At 37.8% G+C, this 25,503-nt stretch overlaps 1 protein-coding gene across 1 annotated transcript in view; it reads right to left on the bottom strand.

Annotated features, from left to right (window-relative positions):
• LRRC9 (leucine rich repeat containing 9) overlaps positions 1 to 25,503 on the bottom strand; it is a 188,794-nt gene that overhangs the window by 9,957 nt on the left and 153,334 nt on the right. Inside the window, exons 28-31 of the mRNA XM_036735971.1 lie at positions 18,263 to 18,480; positions 17,119 to 17,187; positions 9,267 to 9,407; positions 4,154 to 4,325 (exon numbers count right to left, since the gene is read on the bottom strand). Of these exons, the coding sequence (XP_036591866.1) occupies positions 4,154 to 4,325; positions 9,267 to 9,407; positions 17,119 to 17,187; positions 18,263 to 18,480 (600 nt within the window). The remainder of the gene's footprint in view (positions 1 to 4,153; positions 4,326 to 9,266; positions 9,408 to 17,118; positions 17,188 to 18,262; positions 18,481 to 25,503) is intronic.

The following is a 25,503-nucleotide window of genomic DNA, read 5'->3' as shown; positions in this document are numbered from 1 at the left end:
ATCTCCCTATTCTGTTTGTATTGTGAGTACTTAGCAAAGGGCTTGGCACAGAAGTGCATAGTAAAAGCTTTTTCATTCACTCATTCATTCATTTACTCACTCATTCACCTTAGTTCAAGTTCTCCTCATCTGTTGCCTGGATTATTGTAACAGCCTACTAATTGGTCTCCCTGCCTCAAATCTCTCCCTCATCCAGTCCAAAATTCACATAGCTTCCAAAGTGATATTTTTAAAGCACATGTCACTCTCCTGCTCAATAAACTTTGGTGACTTGTTACCTCTAGGATCATATACAAACTATTCTGTTTGGCATTTAAAGCCCTTCACAACCTGGCCTCAATTTAGTATAAATGTTACTATCCCCCATTCCCTTCCCTCCCTTTACTTTTCAGTCATTCTAATTTTCTTGTTCTTTACACAAAACTATTTCTTATCTCTATGACCTCTGAATAGGCCTCATGTCTGAAATGCATCCGCTCCTCACTTCTAACTTTTATAACCCCTAGTTTCTTTCAAAAATCAATCCAAGTGCCATTTCCAAACTGTTCATATCCCTCCCAAATTACTCTGTTTTTATTTTTGCATAAAATGATGATGCCAGTCCTTATGAGCATTCACACCATGCTCGGCTAATGTAATCCTTCCGTGGAATTTGAAGCATGCCCGGATATTCTGTAACTGGCTATGGTTTACTAATCATGTGGTGAATTCTGAGCCTTTCTGCCTATTTCTGTCAAGGGTGTCACTACGCCAACCATGTCTGTAATCCATCCTTATCTTCTCACTATGGAGCCAGGGCCAGGGTGAATTCAAACAGGAGTAGTCAGCCAGGGCCTTGCCCTTAGTTGGCTTTTTTCTTGCCTGGCTGTGTCACAGTCAGACAACGATGTAATGGGAAAGGTCTCAGATCCTGCCTCTGAAGCTGACATGAGGCCTGTGAATATAGGCTTCTGAGGTCTGTTTTTTTCCTTCCTTTTTTTGCATCTTTGTATTTATCCTTTTCTGTTTTAGGTGAAAGGAATCAGAGTTGGTTGTGACATTGTGAGCTTCAGAAAAAGGTCAGGAAAGTCCAGGAACTGGAGTCCGTGCTGAGACATGCTGGAAGCTCAACAGTGAGGAGTGAAATCCTAAGTGACTTACCCAGCTGTATCATCTACCCATTGGCCATGCTGAATTTGGATGGGGGTGATGTGATAGGGGTGAATGCAATGCTGAAACTACACTGTTAGAACTCATTGTCTCTAGTGACTAAGGTGGTATGGGGGAGAGTGTATCCCCAGGTATTGGCAGAAAAAGACAGAAAATGTCTATACTTCTATTCTCGTCATATCCTTTTATAAAAGCTAATTGACAATAATTGGCTTAAGGGCATTGGAGCAGTAACTACTAGCAGTTATCAGCGAGACAACACATTAGACTGGGGTCTTGAGCCAAAAGCAATATGTAAAGGTACCCCATGATTACTTGGGGGAAACTGAGCATCTCAGAGGGGGTGTTGTAGCCAGCCTTACTCTGGGAGAGTGAGTCCAGAGTCACTACTACACTTATATATAGCATCACAGATAGAGCTAGAACAGACATCTAGTCCAATCCCCTCATTCTCTGGCTGAGGAAACTGAGGCCCAGAGAGTCATGCTGTCTCAAGATGGAGTGTAAGAGCCTTAAGGCAGGGACTATTTTATTTTTATCTTTGTATCTCCAGCACTTAGCCTAATGGCTAGCACATACCAGGTCCTTGGGCAGTGTTTATTGATAGATTAATGTGAGCGATCATGGAACCTTTGTGTGAAAATTGAACTCTTATGAGGAATTCAAGACCCTTTATGTCTATCTGATATTTAACCCTGCAGCTTGACACCTAGACTGGGTATCTTTGTTCACTCCTCAGACATCGTTTGGTTCTGGTACCAACTTGTGTTCCTAATCTCAGAAAAAATAAGGAAGTAATAGAATCTTAAGAGTTGGAAAGGTCTTCAGAGGCCACCTAATCTAAAATGTACCTGAACTGGAATCTCCTCTACAATTCACAAAGCAAAGGTCCATCCAGCCTTTGCATGAAGATCTCCAGGGAGGAGTAACCTCCTTAGGCAGCTCATTCCATTTTAAGGAGTCTTTCCTTTTATTGACCTGAAATATGCCTGCCCATCTCTCTTAGTTCTGTCCTCTGGAGCCAAGCAGAATAAATCTAAATCTTTTTCCATGGGACAGTACTTCAAATACTTGTAGACAGCTTTCATGGCCTGACCTGTTCAAGTGATCCTCACCTGGTGTTTCCTGTAATGGTGGCTTTCTTCTAGATGCTCTCCAGCTTATCCATAGCCTTCTAAAACAGGAGTGACCAGAACTGAACACAGTATTTCAGCTGTAGTCTGAATAGAGTAGGGTTTGATAGGATTATCACCTGGATACTATGCTTCTTTCATTGTATCCTCAGGTTGTACTGACATTTTTTGGTCATCATGTCATATGTTGTTGATTCCTGCTGAGATTGCAGTCTACTCAAACTTAGATTTTTTTTTCAGACCAACTTCCATCTATCCATGAAGATCCCATCTTGTGCTTGTGAAATTGAGTTTTGTGAACCCAGATGTAAGCCTTTGTATTTATCTGTATTAAATTTAATTTCGATAGATTTGGTCTAGATAGTAACTATTGCTTTTGACCCACTAGCCAGGACATCTCTATATCACTAACTTCACTAACTTAGCTTTTCGCAATAAATCACAAGCTTCTGGCCTCTAATAGGAAGCATTCAGTTGTCACCCTTTTTAACCTTTTCTTCCCAGTGAAGGAATCTTCAGCTTATACCATGGAAGGCATTACTCCCTATCCAAAATTGGATAATACAAAGCCATGAATCATGAAATTATTGTAGATATACCATAAAACTCAAATTGTGAGCAAATGTGCTGCTCTCACTTTCAAATGTTAGATTAGAACTCCAAGTATTCAAGTGGATCAGCTAGAAGGAACTGCAGAAGTGAGTGAATTTGATTCTCTCATTTTATAGATGAAGAAAATGAGACCCAGAGAGATGAAGGAAGGGACTTGCCCAAGGTCACACTGGTAGGAAGAACCAGAGTCAGGATCTGAATGCAGGTCTGTCACCTCAGAGATGTGAATATTCTCCCCAATGATGCAGATCAGAACTTGTCTATACCTCTTTATCCCGTGTAACTTTCATCCATTCCTTTCCATAAGTTTGCCACAGGGGATCGCCCCTCCTTTCCTCTTCCTGACATCATGAAAACATCAGTGGGGTGCATGGGCTGTCCACTTGTCATCTTTCACTCTTGCCACGTGGTCAGCCAATATTTTCCTCCCAGTCATGTGCTTCTTTGATGAGAACCTTTTTCTGGTTTTTCACTATAATTTCTTATTTACTAAGTTCTGTAGCCTGCTCACACCTACCATGAGTCTTTCCATTGTCTGTTTAGTGATTCTGATTTTTAATTCTTTGGAGACTACAGTATTAGACGACTCACATCCATATAATATCATCAGCAGACTATGAGTATTAAAAAGATGGACCCTTGCTTCTGGTGAAAGTCAGGGGTCATTAAAGGAGCTATAAACAATTTCCAGAGGCAATCCAGCCTATTCTCTTCCCCCTGCTTAATTCGAGGACCAACTCATCCATGTGCAGTGTCTGCCCAAGGTACACTTTCATTCAAGTGCACATCATAGTCTGGACAATAGGCATTCCTAACACTTGATTTTTCTTGCGTAGTGAGGCCAAACTCTTTTGAATGGCTGTGAATCCCATCCAGGATGCTCTGCAATGTTCCAAAGCTTGATGCAATCAGCACAATCTTATCAATAAACTGGAGCCTCTGAGGACTTTGTTATCTACAGGGAATCCTTCTTCAACCTGGATTCTGAACTGGATTTCCCCCATAACCATGGTGAACACTCTCAGAAATGTTTTTGTCATGTCTGATATCAGCAATAAGATGGTTCTTGAGCAAGGTTATTTCTCTCATTTCCATCTTTCATGGTATCTTGCACAAATACAACAAATCTCAGAATCTTCCAATTCAGATTGCTCATACAAAACTCGATCAAATAGAAAATATTCAGTAGTGGAAAGTACTAAGTATCTTTAAGAAATGGAAGTGAGATTTTAAAAAATGAAGTGTTTCATTAGACTCACCCTTATTAAACTCACTGGGTAAAATACCTTCATTTACAGGAGTAAATGTGAAGTCAGATCCGATGTAATGGTTAATTCCTTCACGCAGAATTACATTTGTTATCTTTATGGGAGGAGCTTTCACTTGGCCATATTGTCCACAGTCCACTGGAGAGCTGGCAACAGGAACAAACTACATAATAAAATGAAACAATTAAAAATGCCTCATCTCCCAAACTGTGGGAGTATTAGTCCTCCCTACAAACCTATATAACTGGTATTTCTGACCCCAAAACCTTTAGAGAGGTAGGCCTTTTGTATCTAGGCAGGCCGAGCTTAAGTGATAATTTCCAACTTCTTTCATGTCTCAACAAACTTTATTACAGATTCTGCGTTCTAACCAGTCCTATAAAAACACACATTTTCTGAGACTGACCATCCCTACTCTCCCAGCCACCTCTGGATAGATGTTTCTCTTCCATTTCCATGGTAAAATGGAAAACTGAAATAATATATAGGCTGGGAAATTTTCTTCTGAAATATAAAAGCATAAAATATATTTATGTAAAAATGTTTTAATTTCTTCCTTTATCATATGGCTTTAAAAACTACAATAGACTACAAATGACAAACTTGAAAAAAATTTCTGTTTGTCCACATGAACAATCAAAATAGATAAAAGTTCAATTATGTTATAAGGAACAAGATAAAAACAATATTCATCTTCTTTGCTTATGTTTTAAAGCCCTTTACGAATTGGCTCCAAACCACTTTTCTGATTATTAATCTCCCTTTCTCACTCTATAGGCCAGTCATACTGGCAAATCTTGATGTTCCTCACATATGACACACCATATCTCATTTCCTGGCCTTTGTATTGGCTGTCTCCCATACTTGGAATGAAGTCCCACATCACCTCTGTCTCTTAAAATTTCTTGTTTTTTTGAAAACCACTCAAATGACACCTATCTTTTTTTCATTATCTACATGTGCCTCCTTCCTGGATTTACCCTAAGATTTTGTTCTGGGGCTTTAGTATCTACTTAATTGACTTCTAGCCCCATGGGTTTAATTATTTCTACACAGAAGATTGCCAAATCTACATATCCAGCCTTGGTCTTTCTTCTGAATTCTAGTTGCATATTACCAATTGTTTATTGGATATTTCAAACTGGATGTCCTACAGGTACCTCAAATCTAACAAATCTAAAACTTAACTCACAAGCTGTCCTCCTCCCCCTAAAATCCCCACCACTTTTCTTTTCCAAAGTTCTCTATTACTTTGGGAGATAATACTATCCTTCTAGTCACCCAGATTCACAACCTTAGTATTTTGTTTGACTCTTCATTCTCCCTCACCCCACATGTCTAGTGGTCAAATCTGATTTTTACCTTCACAATGTCTTTCATATACATTCCCTTCTCTTGACTCACATAGCCACTTTCCTAATTGGTTATCCCTGTCTTGTCTTGCCTCTCCAATCCCTTCCCCTCTCCAACAGCTACAAAAGTAAGTTGGTGCATCTGACCATATCACTTCCCAAACTCAATCAATTCCAGTGGTTCCCTATTACCCTGTAGGATCAGTTTTCTCTGTTAAGCTTTTAATGCCCCAACCTATTTGCCCAACTTTGTGATATATTACTCCTCTTTCTGAACTCTTTGGTGTGGTCAAACTGGCATTTTTGCTGCTCCTCACACACTATCCCTCCTCTTTGTGCCCCCACCTGGAATGCACTACCACCTCACCTTTACTTCTTGGAGTCCCTTGTTTCCTTCAAACTCTGCTCCAGTCATGAAGCCTTTCCTGAGCCTCCCTTCAGTTCATCTGGTATTTTACATACACTTGTTTATCTCTCCCATTAGGATGTAAGCTCCTTGAGGGCAAGGACTGATTATTTCATTTTTGTCTTTTTATCTCCAGCATCTAGTGCAGTGTTTGGAACACAGTAGCTGTTTAATAAATGCTTTCTTTTTTAAGTTTTAGTAGAACATAATAGTTTCCATTAAAGATAAAACTTTATCTTGCCTTCCTTACTTCATTAAACTAACAAAAGGGTTGGACAGGACTGTAACAAATGAACAAATGTGTTGCAGATGCAAAACAAAACAAATATCTAGAAGAGACAAAGTAGAAGGAAATTTTGAGTTTTAACCATATTTGTAATGGCAAAAAAAGCATCCATGTGGACAATTTTCTAGAGAATTTTTATATAATTGGCAAGTTACCATGATTGCCTGCTGCTAATTCCCTGGGGCCTAACTGGTGATGTTGGCTTTGGACAATGATCCTGGCTCCAGGTCTCTTTGACTGCTTTTTAGCTGTTCTGCTAATATTTCTCATTCTAACTTTGACTTTGGACTTTCAGAAGTTACTCCACAGGTTCATTTCCACTTTTGTAGACCTCCTGGTGTATCTGGAGGGGCAAGTTATCTATGGTGATACTGCTATCTTTATATATACCCTAAGGTTTACAACAAAATACCCTGAGAACTAAGGAGTTTAGGTATTATCTCATTATCTCTAGTATACAAATAAGGCATCTGAGGCAGAAAGAAGTTAAATGGCTTGCCTAACATCATGTAGCTAGTAAGTGGTAATGCTGAGGTCTGGATGAAGGCTTTTTGACTCCAAATCCAGTGCCAAGCACTCCTTGGTAGACTAAGAAGCCTTTCTGCCCCAACTTAGCTGCACTTCTCAGCAGCGTCAAGTCATGCTTTCCCACCTGTAGTACAACAGATGTGATCAGGAATTTCTAATTGATTCTTGTTGTCTGTAATTTCTAAATCTATTAATAGATCACAACAGATCTTGAAAAATCACAGTAGTTTCCCCATAAAGGCAATCATTTTTAGAAGTTTCATGCCATACATGGGGTCATGATAAAGGGGATTGGAATTCATAAGCTGAAGTGATATTCTTAGTAGAACTTTCTGTGAATGATTCATCACTACATGGATAACAAAGTGGGATTATTTTAAAAAAAGAGGAAATGACTTTTTCCAACAAAATCTGTCTTAATCCAGGATGCCCCCACTGCTCCTTTCCCCCCAAACTTCATTCATTCATTTTACCAGTCTTAAATAGAGTCCTTTCTTGAGTCAAGCAAGTATGCTTGCTGTCTCTGCTATGTGACCTGTTTGTTCTTTTCTCCTGCCCCCTTCATAGAAGCTATTCCATCAACAGAGAATGTTCCAAAACCTCTATTTCAGGAGGGAACTCAGTTCAGAACATCTCATTTCCCACCTGGCTACACTACCTTGGAACTTCCTTAATTTTTACATTGTGCTGGTGCCAGGCACCTTCTCTTCCCACCCCTCCTGATTTTCAGTTTTCTCTTGTGTGTTGTCTTCCCCCATTAGACTGTAAGCTCCTTGAAGGCAGGGATTGTCTTTCTTTTTTTGTGTTTGTATCCCTAGTGCTCATAAGAGTGTCTAATACTTAGTATGTACTTAAATGTTTACTGATTGACTCCTCTGCTCAGTCCTTTCCTCAGTATATATGCAGTGATTCTGCACTGTTAATTTGTACTTATTTGTATATTGTTTTGTAAATGAGCTAAAGTTTTTTCATGACTTTAAGTTGTGTTAAGCGCATTAAGACCAGGGACTATGTCTTCTTGTGCGTGTGTGGCCATTCAAGAAAGACTACTATATGACTAGAAAGTTTAGATCTATCTCAGCATGAAAGCTCTTCAATTACTATATACATAAGCACATATGAATTAGTAAATTTATAAATAACATGATATTGAGTATAAGTAGATTGCAGTGGTGATTCAGAGTATTTGTGAATATAGACACATGCATATACATGTACCTGTGGATATGATATTTGAAAATTTGTTCAATAATGCATCTTTTAGGGTAGGTCTGGACTTATGAAATCATTCATGTAGACAGCTCTTGGTGGGTAAACTCCCACTACCACTGCACACTGGCAACTGTTCTGCACCTTGTAGAATTAAGTGTCTCCTAGATTATGGAGAGGGATCCAAATGCTAGAAAACATTAGAAGTATGACTTTGAACCCAGCTATTCCTGACTATAAGAACAGTTCTCTATCAACCACAACACTATGTCTATCATATATGTATCATAATATAGATCTTATTTCTTTTAAAAATTTACCAGTATCAGTCTATCAATAAATATGTGAGATCAAGTCCAAGTCCTTGGCAATAAAGACCTAATCATTTTCAGTTTAAAGTAATTTAGAAATATGAAGAAGAGACTACAGGTAAAATAAGTCATTAAAATTTAACTTCTTTTGAATGGTAACTTAAAACAACAAGAGTAAATGATTAGACTCTAGCCTGCTAAGCAAAATTCTGTAAATAAGTTTCTGTCAATTCATTAGCTCCAGGAATTATCTTGTTCCCTGGGGACTCCCATCCTTCAGTGGCCCCTGAAGAAGAAGGTTGTTTGGATGGCAACCATATAAAATATATATAAATCATACTAAGTGTAACCAAGTGGAATAATTTTGTTTTTATGAAAAATAATAGTGTTGTTATATTTAGGTATCCTTTTAAAGGTAGAAGACACGAATTCGTTATTAGCCCATACCTCCGTAAGTCTCTTCTTTGTATCTTGAACAGTGCTGAAAGTGCATCCTCCTTGGTGTGAAGGAAATCTTAACCACTCCCTCCCCCAACACACATTTATCCACATTCCTGCGATCAGCTGGAGATGGGTGGGGAAAGGATTCCTAAGGATGAGCTCTATGGCTTTCTTCCTGCCTAGTGCATGTCCCCTTTATTAGCTAGAGGGACACACAGCAAGAAAATAAAATTGTCATAGTCCTTTCTCCTGCCACAGAGTGAGAAGAGACAAGTCATTTATTATCTCTTACAATCACCTTTCACATTGGGAAGGTACCACACAAAAGCAAATGACTTGGCTAAAATGAAACCACATGTCACCAGAAATGATGGAGCTATCTCTGATAGTCAATGACTAAACAAATGCTAATAAAGAAACTACCAAGCTCTTCTTAAGCATAAGTAGAACACTTGTATAGAAGGTGAGTGTTAGTATTATAGTATCTATTTGATGAGCATTTTCCAAACTTTCATTTTATAAAGATTTATACTTTCAAAATTAAAAATGTAAAAATAGTAATAATCATTACTGAATTTTTCCTTGATTGGGGTTCTATGAAGTGAAATTCAGCTCTTGTTCTGTCATCATAATTTACAGTCAATCCATCTAACATCTGTAAGTTCGGCAATCGATATATCAGCATATGGCGATGTATAGTTTTACGAGAAATCTGAGGAAAGGTAAAATGACAAAATATCATTTAAACTCACTTTCACTTGAAAATTAATTATGTTAAGAGAAGCAAATTTATCACAAGCATCACAAATGAAATCTAGTTAACACATCTTCCACTAGTTAATGTTAGAAACTTATTAAAGGTTTATTGACTGAACAGAGTTCAATTCTCAAAATTCATTTATGGTATGAAAAAATTAATTTCTGAAAATGTTATCAAGGTTGTCATTCAGAGTCCTGGGCTCTCTTGGAAACATCTGTTTTTAGTAATACATCAATTTGCTGTAACCTGCCCTCCGCTCTCACTTTGCTTGATCTTCCTTTTTACCCTGCTTGGGGAGTCTCACGGTGGTGATGAGAAGTGAAGGGGAAATGAAAGAATCAGCAGTATTGAGGAGAATGGGGTACTATGCTCAAAGGCAAAAGGACAAGAGGACAATGGTGGTCCCTCACTGCTCTTTCCAACACTAATTGTACTTTCGTTCCATATAACTGGAAGTTGGAATATCTGAAATTTCCCTTTGCCTTCCAATACCAAACACTGCTCTTTGTCCCCACCATGACCTCCATTCTGTCAGGCCATCACCCTTATGCCAGCCATACTCTCCTTTCCTCATCTTGACCGCTTAGTGAACCAATTCAATTCTACACTTTCCTCTTGAGTCCTTTGACCTCTTTTCATATTGCTGATTATGCCCTGTCAACACTCAGCCTTGGATCACTCCTAGCACTCCTATGCAAGTGCTACTGAATGAAGGTGGAAAAAAAATCATACAATTATTCTGGGTCCATTATTGTTACACAATCTAAACTGCCCCCCGCCACTGCTGAGAGGCAATGCTTCTATGCCTCCTTAATTATCTCAGTATCCCACTCAATGCAGCATCTCTTCCAAACCTTTCTATCCCTCCTCAAGTCTCCCATGGTACTCTATTCCCACCCCCTTCTCAGCTGAGAATCTTGCCTCATATTCTACTGAAAAAAAGAAGCCATTCAGTGAGAGCTCCTACTTCTGTCCTCCTTCTCATCTTATATTATCCAGATGTTTTCTGCCAGTATTCTCTTTCGTCATCTATCTCACATGGAAGAGGTAGCTTTGCTCTTTGTTAAGGCAAACCCCTCTACCTGCACATCTATTCCATCCTGTGTTCTCTGGCAGATTGTCCCCTCTGTCATCCCCATTCTTTCATTTATTTTCAATTTCTCCCTATTTACTTGGGGCTTCCCTACTGCCTATAAACATGTCCATGTCTCTCCTTTCCTCGAAAAGCCCTCAACTGATCCTTCCATCACCACTAATTATTGTCTCATTTTTTCTTGTCTTTTTGTGGCTGTCTATAATAGTTGCTTCTACTTCCTCTTCTCTTACTCTCTTTTTAACTCTCTACAATCTGGCTTCTGGCCTCCTCATTCAACTGAAACTGCTCTCTCCAAAGTTACCAATAATCTCTCAATTGCAAAATCTAACGGTCTTTTTTCAACCTTCATCTTTCTTGACCTATCTGTAGCCTCTGACACTGTTGATTACCCTCTTCTCCCTATTCTCTTCTATTTTTTGAGGACACTCCTCTCTCCTGGTTCTCCTTCTACCTAATTGAGTAAAACTGACTCTTCAGTCTCCTTCACTGAATTTTCATCCACATCACCCCTTCTAACCATGAGTGTCCCATAAGAGCCCCTCCTGGGCTCTCTTCTTTTATTCCTCTCTACTATTTCACTTGGTGTTCTCATTAGTCCCCAAGGATTCAATTAGTATCCCTATGCAGATGACTCACAATTCTACTTATCCAGCCTTAACCTTTCTGGTATCCAGTATCTCATATCTCCAACTGCCTATTAGACATCTCAAACGGGATGTCCTATAGACATTTTTAAGCTCAACATGCCCCAAACTGAATTGATTATCTTTCCCTCAAACAAACTCCTTTCTAACTTCCATATTACTATTGAGGTAATCTTTCCAGTCCCCCAGTCTTGCAACATAGGTGTCATCCTTGACCCTTAATAGCTCTCACTCCCCTTCCCCATATCCAATCTATTGCCACAGCCTACAGATTTCACCTCTGCAACATCTCTCAAATAAGCATCCTTCTCTCCTCTGACACTGCCATAGCTGTTGGGCAGGCCCTCATCTCCTCATGCCAGGACCACTATAGTAGCTTATTGGTTGGTTTCCCTGTTACAAGTCTCCTCACTCCAAGTTCATATTCCATTTGGCCAACACGATCTCCCTAAAGTACAGATATGACCATGGCACACACTCCTGCCCCTTCACACACTCAATAAATAAACTCCAGTGGTTCCCTATTGCCTCCAGGATCAAATATGAAATCATTTGTGTGGCAATAAAAGCCCTTCAAACCTACTAATCTTAACTTTCTAGTCTTCTTATACCTTACTTTCCCCCATGTCCTCTCTGATTTGGTGACATCAACCTCCTTTCTGTTCCTCACACAAGACACTTTCACTAGTTACTGGGATTGTTTTTTCCTCTTCATTACTCCTTGATTCCCTGGCTTCCTTCAAGTCCCAGCTAAAATCTCACCTTCTACAGGAGGCCTTCACCAATCCTTCTTAGTTCTAGTGCCTTCCCTCTGTTGGTTACTTCCTGTTTATCCTCTATGTGGCTTGATTATACACAGTTGTTTGCATACTGTCTCTCCCATTAGACTGTGAGCTCCTCAAGAGCAGAGGCTATCTTTTGCCTTTCTGTGTATCCCTAGCACTTAGTTAGCACAGTGCCAGTGCCTGGCACACAGGATGACACTTGGTAAGTGCTTATTGACTAGACTAATAAGACTTGGCTCCCACACTTTCCAGTACTTGCTGTACTTTCACCCATAAATGCAATGGTCATGGTAGGGGAGTCTGAATACCCTTATTCCCCACTGCCACCTCTAGACCTTCTAGACTATTACTCACTAACCCTGCTGATGTATGTGTGTGTGTGTGTGTGTGTGTAGGAACCTTCTACCTTCCTTAATGAATTTAAGTACTGGGCTCATAATTTTTCTCTCCACTTCAAATCCTGCCTTAATACTAGGGAACTTCAACATGTACTCCAAAGCTCCTTCAAACCCCCTAACTTCCTATTTCCTCATTTCCCATCACTTATTCCTCTGTTCCACCTCAGCCACACATAGAGATGGTCATGCCCATTATCTTGCCACTACCCACAAGTCTTATAGTTCCGTGTTCATGAACTTTGAAATTATTTTTTCTGATCATATATTATTCCATCTTTCCCTCTGCCTTACAATCAGTTCTTAGTTTTCACTATGACCTCTAATCCCTCAGTTGTTTCCCAGGCCATTGGTCTTGTTCTCCTCAATGCTTTATCCTGACTCTTCGGTGAACCAGTTTAACTTGATACTATCCTTCTCACTCAAGCTCTTTAACCTTTCATCCAACTGCTAATCAGGCCTTGCCAAGTTTTCAGCCTTGAATTATTCCTATCATGCTACAGCCTTCCTTCTGTGATTGACTCTAGTTTTCCCTGTTTACATCATCTTTATGTAGTTGTTTCCATGTTTCCTCCCTGTTGAGAATAAGAATTTCTTGAGGGATGGGATATTTTTGCATCCCCAGAGCTCAGCACAATTCTTGGCACATCATAAGCACTTAAATGGTTGTTGACTTGTCTTAATTTGGTGAATTCCATCTGCTGATGGTTAAGCTGAAAGAAGGTTGTGTTTCAAAAGTTCATTTGAAAATAGATTTTTCAGAACTCAAAGTGTTTTCCCAATGGTGACTAGATGCCTCGCATAGCCCACAAATGCCAATTTAATCCATAGTATTCTATGTTTTCCTAGCTATAGGCCATGTGGTGAAGGAAGGAAGATGAGAAAGGGAGATGAGATATCTTACTCTTTCTTGCATTTGTGGTTTATAAGCATAGGAAATTTGTTTGGCACTCAAATGCAGTCCTTTCTGCACCCCTCTCCCATGATCAGTGCTTTCACAATGTCCTAAGTACTCCCACTGCACACTCTACTCAGACCTGCTCTTTATCCCTACAAGGGATTTCCTGTTTCAAAATTCACCTATATCTCCAATCCAATGAAAAGTCCTTTTCCTTCAGTGAAAAGGATTTTAATTAGTTGTTAGAAGCAATGTTGCTGAACTAATTCAAGTAATGGACTTTTCAGAACTTCTCAGAAATACTTGAAATTTTTTTGGAGGCAATCGAGGTTAAGTGACTTGCCTAGGGTCATCCAGCAGCTAATAGTGTCTCAGGCTAGATTTGAACTTGGGTCTTGCTGACTCCAGGGCTGGTGCTCTATCTATTTGCTACCTAGCTGCCCTGAAATTATTTTTTAAAACATAAATCACTATAATGGGTAGAATTACAGATGGTGTTAAAGGTAAAGTGAAAAAAAATCCGGCATTGTCAGGGAAGATATTTTTGGACAGTTTTTTTTTTCACGTAGGCAAGACAGCTTTGGATCTCACAGCCACTTCCCCCGAGTTATTATTGCTTTTCTTCTGTTCTTCTGAAATCCATAGGTCTTCATAAAGTCTGTTTCCCACCCTGTTTCTCACTTTCTCCCAACCCCTCCACACACACACACACACACACACACACACACACACACACACACACAATCACACACACACACACACAGAGATGGATGTCTCCCATAACACTAGTAGCACAGGCGCCAGTAATGGTGATGGAAGTAGTGGGAGAACCATTTGTATATTTGGTCATTTTAAATAGGATATTTGACAAAGTAACTTTTTCCTGAGAGAAAAAAAATTCATGGGGAAACAAATTATTGTACATGATTTTGTGAGGGTTTTTTGGCCTCTTGTTTTCCATCTTTACTGGCAGAAAGCAGGGCAGAAGAAAATTTCCAGAGAGCTACTCTAGAATTAATGAAAAGATGTAAGAAGGCAAATCAAATCTTCCCTTGATAAAGATAAGCAAATAACAGATTGCGTTTGCAGGCAATTTATCACAGTGCTGCCCCAAACCCTGAAGCATTGTGGGATGAAGTGTCACCAAAAGAGCGTGGAGACTCAGAGGACAGTCATATAGAGATGATGGAATCAGGATGCAAACTGAAACATAGATTTTTGGACAATGACGGAATTTGTTTTGTCTGACTACACATATTTATTACAAGGATTTTGTTTTTATTTTATATTGGGGAAAGACGAAGAGAAGAAAACAAAAAATGCTTGTTAATTGAAAACTGAAATAAAATTTAAAAAAATGAGAGTCATGTAAGTTCTGCTTAGCCTTGAAAGGTAAAAGATTAAAACAGAGATGAATAACAACTGAAAGTCTATTAAGAATACTCATTTAAAATGTATAAATTACTCCATATGCATTATATAAACATTAGTAATTACTGAGCAATCAATATTTACACTGTTATTTTTAATGAGCCTTTTCCTATTAAAAATATAAATTTTTGTTTCCTCTCACTTTTCTATACTTAAAAAGAACATTATCACTGAAATTAGATAGTCAAAATCACAATACATACCATCATTTATCTGGTGGCAACTATTAGAATTACAAATACAGTGCTTAGGAGGAAATAATCAGTATGGAGTGTGTCACCTATTCAAACCTAATAAATGATAGCAAAATATATAGTTTCTTCCACATCATTGATAATTACAGGTCTTGTGGAGGTTAGCCATTTAAATCTAATATATAAGCACATACATATGTGTTTGTCTATATATGATAAATATGTCTATATATGATAAATATATACATACACATACATATATACATATATATGTGTGTATATGTATATATGTATATGTGTGTATACACACACACACACACACACACACACACACACACACACATATATATATATATATACACATATAGTATTCTTACAGCAAAACTTCAAGTAGCACTGTGAATATCAACCTACCCATGGTAGTAAAGTATACAGTAGAAATTTCCTGGAGACAAGGACAAAATTCTCAAGTGGAATCACACCTGTCACTGAGAAAATTCTATCTTTTTAAAAAACAAAGATTGACGTGGAAGTGTTCCAATTTGGTTCTATTAATGGCAAGAGTACTACCTTACAATATTTAGATTTAAGTATTTCATATGTTCTAAAATCATTTCAGCAAAAATACATTGCCCTTGAGAATGGGTAAGATTTACTGTTCAATTGGATCACCTTCTGGGAGGGAGAGTGACAGGTAGAAGATTCTAGTTCCAAATAATTTATCAAAGTAGTTGGAGGGGAAAATCTGCATTTTTGTATGGTTCATATCATAGATTTAGAGCTGGAAGGTACCATGGCTGGGGGTGGGGAGAGGGTGGGCTCTATAAAGTTTAACCTCCTCCTTTTATGGATAAGGAAACTGAGGCAGAAAGAGATTAATGGCCTGATCAGAATTACAAAGTTAGTAAGAGAATGAGGTAGGACTTTAACTCCGCTCCTCTTGACTCCAAGTATCGACTATGCCAGGGTATTTCTCAATAACAGCAGCTAGGTGGTGTAGTAGAGTGCACCATTTTACAGATGAGGACACTGAGGCTGAGAGAGGTTAAATGACTTGGTCATAGTCACACAGCTAGTAAAGTGTCTGAAGCAGGATTCAAACTCACTTCTTTATGACACCAAGCCCAGTATTCTATCTACTTCAACAAATTAGAAAGGGAATAAATTGCCTAATGAACTGAAATGTAAATCCAGATTATTCTTAACAATAGGTTTGATCATTGACAAAATTATCTTTGGTGTGTCAGCCTCACCTGTCTATACCCTTCCTAATCTCTACAGTATCCCTTTCTCCCTTGCTTGTGTAACAAGAGCAGAACACACCCGATGAAATGTGTGGATTAGCGATGAGCTGAGTTCTTCCTGGCCCTTTCTGGAGACATATGTGTAACTGGTAAGGGGATTAGGATGGCACAACAATCTCTTGCTCCCGATGATGGCAGCAGGGAAAGGGACTCTGTCAAAGAGAACTGGCCACTGAGCCAGGAAGAGCCACCCAGTCAGCCTCTAAAAGGAGAGATAACTTTCTCCTTTACTGTTTTCTCCTATCTCCTGAACATTTGGCTTGGGATTCTGATAGCTGAACTCCCTGGGGGTGGGGCAGGTGGGATTTCTTCTATTCTCCAGCAGCTGTAGAGGATGCTGGCACATGGCACAGAACACAGATGCTGCTGCATATAAAGCTTCTAGCTGCCTCTTCTGTTTTGTGTTTCTTTCCTTGAGCATAGATGACTGAACAGAAGTCCTGGGGATGGATATTTCCAGGCTTGAAGGTTCTTTCCTAGGACTAAACTTGATTTGCATGTGAGGGTAACCATAAGGGTCCCCTTAGTGGGGGAGAGTGTCCTAGCCCTCGAATCCCAGAAAAATCTGTTTTATATTTGTTTCAGGTAGTTAATGCCTTTATTTCTCCTTCCATTCCTCTACTCCCCTATATAATTTTTCTGTTAGTTATACCTTCTTATGAATTTAAGTCCAAGAGGTTTTTGCATTTAAAAGTTATCTCTAATTATGGAATGAAAAGTTCTGTTAAAGTTCTTTCTGGCATCCTCCAGAAAAAAAACCTCAGAAGATTTCATCTTATGACTTAAAAAATACCTAGGGAGGTATTTTTGGAAATTCAAAGAGGCCCTTCCTGCTGCTCCTGAAAACTGTAGACTTTTAAACATGCTCTGGACTGGATCTAATTAAAATGTCAAAAAAGAAAAAGAATATACTCACTGGATTGCCATACACTGTAAGTTCTCTGATGGAAGGAATAACCTCAAGCTTTTCCAGTTCTGCCATATCCTATTTAAACAACAACAACAAATGATGGTCTATTTCCAACATTTTTGAATATAAGACAATAAAAAGTAACTAATTTTAGCCTTAGTTTAGAAAACTTGAAACACAGACAGCATCTGAAGGAGACTGACTCAGTAGCAATTAGAATTTTTCGTCATAGAGCTAGGTAACGTGGTTTTAGCAGGGCAGGATATATCTAGAAGTGAATTTTGAAATCACCTATTCTTAGATTCTAATTTACGATAGGGAAATTGAGGCACAGAATGGTTATGTGCCTTGTTTAAGGTTACACAGCTAGTTAGTAGCAGATCTAGGACTAAAATCTAGCTTTCTTGGCTCCTAGTTAAGTGTTCTTTTTACTACACAGATGTGTTCTCTTATACCTTGTTATTTCACTTTATGTTCACGGACCAGTTTGGGAGAGAAGAAAGCTTCCCATGCATCCTCCTTTTTGTTTTTGGACTGGATTTGTGCATTATCCAAGAATAAAACTACCTAAACTAAAGAGTTTAGTTTGCCAATAAAATACTTCTATGTAAGCTAGTTGGGACATGGACAGAAGTAGTGAATGTAAGGGAAGGTAGATATCAGTGCAGCCCTGGGATAATTCTTGGAACTAAGAAAAATTTATTTTCCCCTACATTTCTTAATTTTATCCTACAATTTGACTGAGTTTATTGCCAGAAACATACGACCAGAAACCAAAAAAGGATGGGTGGGTCATGTAGCAATAGTCCACATGCTTCACAGGCATCCACGCAACATCAAGGGAGAAAGTATGGGCCTCCAGACGAAGGTTTAAAGGAGGACGATACAGGAAGGTATGGACAGATTTCAGTATGTATAACTGGATAGAGTATACCCATGTAGATGAGATCACAGATTCATTATAGTACTGAAGCATATGCATCAAAGAGTATCTATATGGAATAAAACATATACATTCTATAGCTAAAAAATGAAACATGGGTAAAATTTTTGTTACAAAGTTCCTGTAGAAGATTCCTAAAAGGAAAGTTCCTCTAGAATGGGAAGTTTATGTCATGAGGTTAAGACTTAAGAGAAAATATCTGCTTACCTGAATTTTGTTATATCCCAGGAATAGTTTTTCTAATTTTACCAAAGGCTGTAAATTGGTCAGTTCTCGTAGTCTGTTTTCTTCTAAATGAAGAGCCACAAGAGCACTAGGCTTAACGAAGGCACTGTCACTAATTGCTCTGATGCGGTTATGGTCTAATACCAATTCTTGAAGTGCTGCCAAATTGTCAAGTCCTTCAATTTGACTGATTTCATTGCCTGAAATAAGACCAAATAGGAATAAAGTACCCGTGGAATTTCTCAAATTGCTCTTCTTTATTTGTTTAGATATTTTACTGCAGAGACATGTTTTTGAGAAATCAAAATTAGAGCCTAAGCCAATGGAGAAAGCAAACATAAATCATAAAGTGAGGACTGTCCACAGATCGGAGGAAAATGATCTAGAGTATTTCCCAGCAGTCATTATCATCATAAAATTACTAGTTTTAAAAACTTTTTTGCCAATAGTCTTACAGAGCAAATCTGTCACATGGTCACAGAGAGACAGAATGGAAGGTAATTTAATCATTTACTAACGATGAATGCTATCTGTCCAATGACACTTCAATGTATAATGAAACGAAACATAAACAAAATCAATATTATAAGTATAAACACAACATAATCCAATTTAAAAAGCATTACGTGCCTACTTTGTGCAATGTACTAAGGATAAAGACAAAATTTAAAGCAGTATCTGCCCTTAAGGAGATTACATTCTACTGAAGAAAAAAACCTCAGAAGATTTTATCTTGGGACTTAAAAAATAACAAGAACAATTATTTCATCACACTCTCTGTCATCTGGACTTATGATACTTACAATGAGGGGTTCTTAACCTGGGGTCCAGGAGCCTGTTTTGTAAAAACATTTTGGTAGCTGTGTATCTCTAAACTTGGTTTCTTTTGTAATTCTATGTGTTTTATTTTATGCATTTAAAAACATTATTTTTTTTGTGGTTGCCAAGAACTGGAAATTGAGGGGATGCCCATTAATTGGGGAATGGCTGAACAAGTTGTGTTATGTGAATGTAATGGAATACTACTGGGCTATAAGAAATGATGAACAAGCAGACTTCAGAAAAATCTGGAAAGACTTCTGTGAACTCATGCTGAGTGAAGGGAGCAGAACCAGAATATTGTACACAGTAACAGCCACAGTGTGTGATGATTGACTTTGATAGACTTAGTTCTTCTCAGCAATGCAAGTACCTAAAACAATTACAAAAGACTCATGAAGGAAAATACCATCCACATTCAGAAAAAGAAATATGGAGTCTGAATGCAGATTGAAGCAGACTATTTTCTTTTTTTGTTTTATGTTTTTCTTTCTCATGGTTACTCTCATTTCTTCTAATTCTTCTATACAACATGACTAACATGAAAACATGTTTAATAGGAATGCATATGTAGAACCTATATCATATTGCATGCTGTCTTGAGGGGGGGAAGGGAGAGAGAGAATATTTAAAACTTAGGGAAGTGAATGTTGAAAACTAAAAATAAATAAACTTAATAAAAAAGAAAAAAAGGGCCCACATGTGCAAAAATATTTATAGCAGTTCTTTTTGTGGTGGCTAAGAATTGGAAATTGAGGAGATACCCACCAATAAGGGAATAGCTAAACAAGTTGTGGTATATGAATATAATGGAATACTATTGTTCCATAAGAAATGGTGAGCAGGTGAACTTCAGAAAAACCTGGAAAGACTTGCATGAACTGATGCTGAGTGAAGTGAGCAGAACCAGGACAACACTGTACACAGTAACACCAACATTGTATGATGACTGACTTTGTTAGATTTAGCTCTTCTGAGCAATGCAAAGACCTAAGATAATTCCAAAAGATTTATGATGGAAAATGCTATCCACATCTAAAGAAAGAACTATGGAGTCTTGAATGCAGATTGAAGCTATTTTCTATTTTTTGGTTGTTTTTTGTTTTTTCTTTCTTCTTTTCCCTTTTGTTCTGATTCTTCTTGCAGAACATGACTAATGTGGAAATATGTTTAACATGATCATACATGTATAGCTTATATCAGATTGCATGCCACCTTGGGGTAGGGGAAGGAAAAATTTAAAACTCAAAATCTTATAAAAGCGAATGTTGAAGCTAAAAATAAATAAATAAATACATTATTTTGAGAAAGCGTTCATAGAATACACAAGACAGTCAAAAGGGGTCCATGACACATATAACAACAACAACAAAAAGGCTAAGACGCTCTGGCTAACACCAAATGAATGCTAGGAAGAAAACTAAACTTTACTAAGCAACGTATATTAGGAAGGATGAAGTGGGGAATTTACATGAATGGCTGAACAAGTTGTAGTATGTGATTGTGATGGAATACTATTGTGTTATAAGAAATGATGAACAGGATGGTTTCAGAAAAGGCCGGGAAGATTTATATGAACTCATGTGAAGTGAAGTGGGCAGACCCAGGAGAGCATTGTACAGTAACACCCATAATGTAAGGAAGATCAATTGTGAAAGACTTAACTACTCTGATCAAGACAATGATCCAAGATGGTTCCAAAGGACCCATGATGAAAAATGCTATTTACCTCCAGAGAGAGAACTGATGAACTCTGAGTGCAGATCGAAGCATGCTTTTTTTTCTTTATCTGTATTATTTTGTTTGTATCTGCTTTTGCAACACGGCTAATATGGAAATATATTTTACATGACTTCACATGTATAATAAATATTAAATTGCATGACTTTTTTCTTGATTTTTTTTCCTGAGGGGGGAAGGCAGGGCAATTGGGATTAAGTGACTTGCCCAAGGTCACACAGCTAGTAAGTGTGTCAAGTGTCTGAGGTCACATTTGAACTCAGGTCCATCCTGACTCCAGGGCTGGTGCTCTACTTGCTGCGCCACCTAGCTGCCCCGAATTGCATGACTTTTCAATGAGGGGGGAGTGGTGGGGAGGAAAGAGAGAGTTTGGAACTCAAAATTTTAAAATATAATGGCTAAAATTTTTTACATGTAATTGGGAAATATCTGATGAAATAGATAAAAATATTTTTAAAAAGATGGACATTTGCTATTATGCAAAGTGTGGGGTCAGCAAAAATTATCTGCATTTCCTGAAAGCAAACCAGCCTCCTCTACTCCTCTTTTCAATTCTGGGTCCAGCTCACTGTCCATCTGTATTGTCTGTTTACATATCCATTCTGTTGGGACTCCATTAAGATGCACATTGAAATCTAGACAATAGACATTCTTTGTCAATTTGATCTTTCCTGTGTGGATGAAAAGGATAAGCTATTTTGAGTAAGTAGAAATTTCTCCTAGGAATTTTTCCTGTGAGTTGGAGCTTGATGCAATCAACACACATCTACAAATGGAATATCTGTAGGATCTCACTAGTTGTAAGTAATACGTTTTCAATCTGGACTTGGCTTTGGATCTTTTCTATCATAGTGGCAAATACTTTTGGCAAGCACATATTCTCTGTGTTTTTATATTTCCCTTGATATCTATTATCAGAAGGGGCTGTGAAGAAGGTTACTTCTGGTGTTGCATCTTCCAAGGAATCTTGATCTTCATATTTGGATGACAGGGACTTCATTGCAAAAGAATTTACAGGGTAGCATTTTGTTCTACTGAGATGAATGCTTTTTTATGATCAACAAACAGTAAGTACAATGGGATCTTGTGTTTTCTATACCTGTCAGTCAAATATGTGTTTCTATCAACTATCACCTACTTGTTCCCTTATAATATTCTCATAAGGAGTCTTCTCAGTTCATGAATAGATGAATCTCATCAAGATTTTGTATAGATGCTAAAGTAGGAATATAATTGGTAGATGCTGATCTTTTCTTGGTCATCCTTTATGGGAATAAATATGTCTGAGATGTTTTCTATGCCTTGGTATTTTCTCCTCCTTTAGATATACCTTGTAAATCAGTCCCCCATGCCCTCACAATTATAGTAATCAATCAATTAACAAGTATTTATTAAGAGTGGTAGACACTGTGCTAGGGAATAGGGATACAAACACACATCCCAGGAAAGAATTTTTCTTGTGGTTTTTGGGCACACAATAAAACTTACTCTGCCAACTCCTTTCTCTGACTCATCAAGATGTTCCTATGAACCATCCTTCCACTTAGCTTCAACTTTTCTTTCTTTTATTATTTTAAATTATTATTTTTTAATGGCAAGAATGTTATGATTCAGTGCCTCCAACAATATACTTATTGATTGCTGGATGAAGATTCTCACATCAAGTACCATGTGAAATTAAAATTTGTGATTTAAGTAATGCTCTAAAAACTGTGATTCAAGCAATTCTGATGAAAAGATTAGAGCTACTAAATCACTATTGATTAGAGAAATGCAAATCAAAATAACTCTTAGGTACCATATCACACCTATCAGATTGGCTAACATGACAAAAAAGGAAAATTATAAATGCTGGAGAAGATGTGGGAAAATTGGAACACTAACACATTGTTGGTGGAGTTGTGAACTGATCCAACCATTCTGGAGAGCAATTTGGAACTATGCCCAAAGGGCTATAAAAATGTGCATACAGTTGGACCCGGCAATACCACTTTTAGGGCTGCATCCCAAAGAGATCACAAAATGGAAAAAGGACCCACATGTACAAAAATATTTATAGTAGCTCTTTTTGTGGTGGCTAAGAACTGGAAATTGAGAGGACACCCTCAATTGGGGAGTGGCTGAACAAATTGTGGTATATGAATGTAATGTTGTTCTATAAGAAATGATGAGCAGGTGGACTTCAGAAAAACCTGGAAAGACTTATATGAACTGATGCCGAGTGAAGTGAGCAGAACCAGGAGAACGTTATACACAGTAACAGCTACATTGTGTGATGACTGACTTTGGTGGACTTAAGAATGCAAGGATCTAAGACAACTCCAAAAGACTCATAATGGAAAATGCCATCCATATGCAGAGAAAGGACTATGGAGTTTGAATGCAGATCGAATTACTCTATTTGTTTTGTTTTGTTTTTTCTTTCTTGTGGTTCCTCTCATTCGTTCTAATTTTTCCATACAACATAACTAATGTGAAAATATGTTTAATAAGAATGTACATGTAGAGCCTATATCAGGTCACACACTGTCTTGGGGAGGAGGTTGGGATGGGAGGTGAAGAAAATTTAAAACTCAAAGTTTATGGAAGTGAATGTTGAAAACTAAATAAAAATTAATTAAATTTTAAAAAAAGGTTAGAGCTGAATAGAAAAATCTGCCATTCAAACACAAGAACAAGACAGAGAAGCAGAAAAAGGTAAATACAAAAGAGTAATCATAAGGGTCTCAATAAAGTTAAATTGTTCACATTCCTTTATGGGAAGATGATATGTGTAACTCCTAAGCACATTATTATTATTATTAGGGCAGTTAAAGAAAGTTTACATAGACAGAAAGCATGGATGGGGATAACAATCAATAATTGAATCTCATTCTCATCAGAACTGGTTCAAAGAGGGAAGAAGATATATATATATATACACACATATATATATAGACTCAGTTGTACACAGAAATGTAACTTACCCAGTAGAAAATAGGAAAGGAAGGGGATAAGACAAAGGGGAGACATAATAAAAGGGAGGGCAGAGTAAAGGATGCAGTGGATAGAAGCAAAATAGACTTTTGAGAGGGCACAAGATGGAGAAGAAGAAACAGAAGAAAATGGAATGGAGGAAAAAACACAGTTATCATAACTATTAATGGGAATGGGATGAGCTAACCCATAAAATGGAAGGAGACAGCGGAATGGATTAGAAACCCAAAACCAACAATATATTATTTACAAGAGACACACTTGAAACAGAAAGATTCACACAGAATTAAAATAAAGGGCTGGAGCAGAATCTAATATGCTTCAGCTAAACTAAAAAAAGGCAGTGGTAGCAATCATGATCTCAGCAAAGCAAAAGCAAAAATAGACCTAATTAAAAGGGATAATCAAGGAAACTACATTTTGCTAAAAACTACCATAGACAATGAAATAATATCAAAAGTTTTTGTAGTGACTTTCTCTCATGTAGACTTCATTTCTCAAATATAAACTTAGTATAGAACTGAGTCAAACTTATAAAAATAAAAGCCATTTCCCAATTGATAAATGGTCAAGAATATAAACAGGTAATTTTTAGAAGAAGAAATCAAAGCTATCTATAGTAATATGAAAAAATGCCAAAATCACTACTGATTAGAAAAAGGCAAATGAAAACAACTCTGAAATACCACCTCACACCTATGAGAAATGACAAATGCTGGAAGGAATGAAGGAAAAAATAGGCATACTAATGAACTGCTGGCAGAGTAGTGAACTGGTCCAGCTATTCTTGAGAACAATTTGGAACTATGCCCAAAGGGCTATAAACCTGTGCATACACTGTGGCCCAGAAATACCACTACTAGTTCCATACTCCATAAAGATTTAAAAAAAAAGGGAAAGGGACCTATATGTATGAAAATACTTACGGCAGCTCTTTTTGTAGTGGCAAAGAACTGGAAATCAAGGGGATGGGCATCAATTGGGGAATGACTGAACAAGTTATGGCATATGATTGTGATGGAAAACTATTGAGCTTGAAGAAAGGGAGGTATTATTAGGCCCCAGTGAGGAGGGAGTGCATCACAGGCACATGGGACAGCCAGTGCGAAGACACAGCAATGAGAGATGGAAGGCTGCTTGTTAGGAATATAGAGGAGAGTCTGGCTAGATTACAAAGTGTAGGAGGGAGTGTAATACCCGATTAGGTTGGGACAAGGTTGTGAAGACATCTAAAAATTAAACAGAGGGGTTTATATATTATCCCAGAGATAATAAGAAGGGATCTGAGTTTGGACTAGGAGAGTTACATAATCAGATCCGTATTTATGGAAAACTACTTTGGCAGCTGTGTAGAGGGTGGACTGATGTGGAGAAAGACTTAAGGCAGGTAGACCAATGAATAGTTGGACGTTGTGATAATCTAGGAGAAATAATATGATACTTGTATTAATGGAGAGGAGTTGGGTACAAGAGACGTTTGAGGTAGAAATGGCAAGATTTGGCAACTGACTGGATATGTAGGGAGAGAAAAAGAGTAAGCAGTCAAGGATAATGCTGAGATTATCAAACTTGGAGATTATATTTTTTTTAGAGTACTGGACCTAGTGTCAGGAAGATCAGATTTCAAATCCCACCTCAGACACTTACAAGTATCTAATCTGATCCTTACAAGAAACCTTGGAGGTAAG

This window comes from Trichosurus vulpecula, chromosome 8 (genome assembly GCF_011100635.1).
Source record: "Trichosurus vulpecula isolate mTriVul1 chromosome 8, mTriVul1.pri, whole genome shotgun sequence".
Lineage (NCBI taxonomy): Eukaryota > Metazoa > Chordata > Mammalia > Diprotodontia > Phalangeridae > Trichosurus > Trichosurus vulpecula.
The sequence above is the reverse complement of the archived record's forward strand: the minus strand, read 5'-3'. Positions and strand labels throughout refer to the sequence as shown.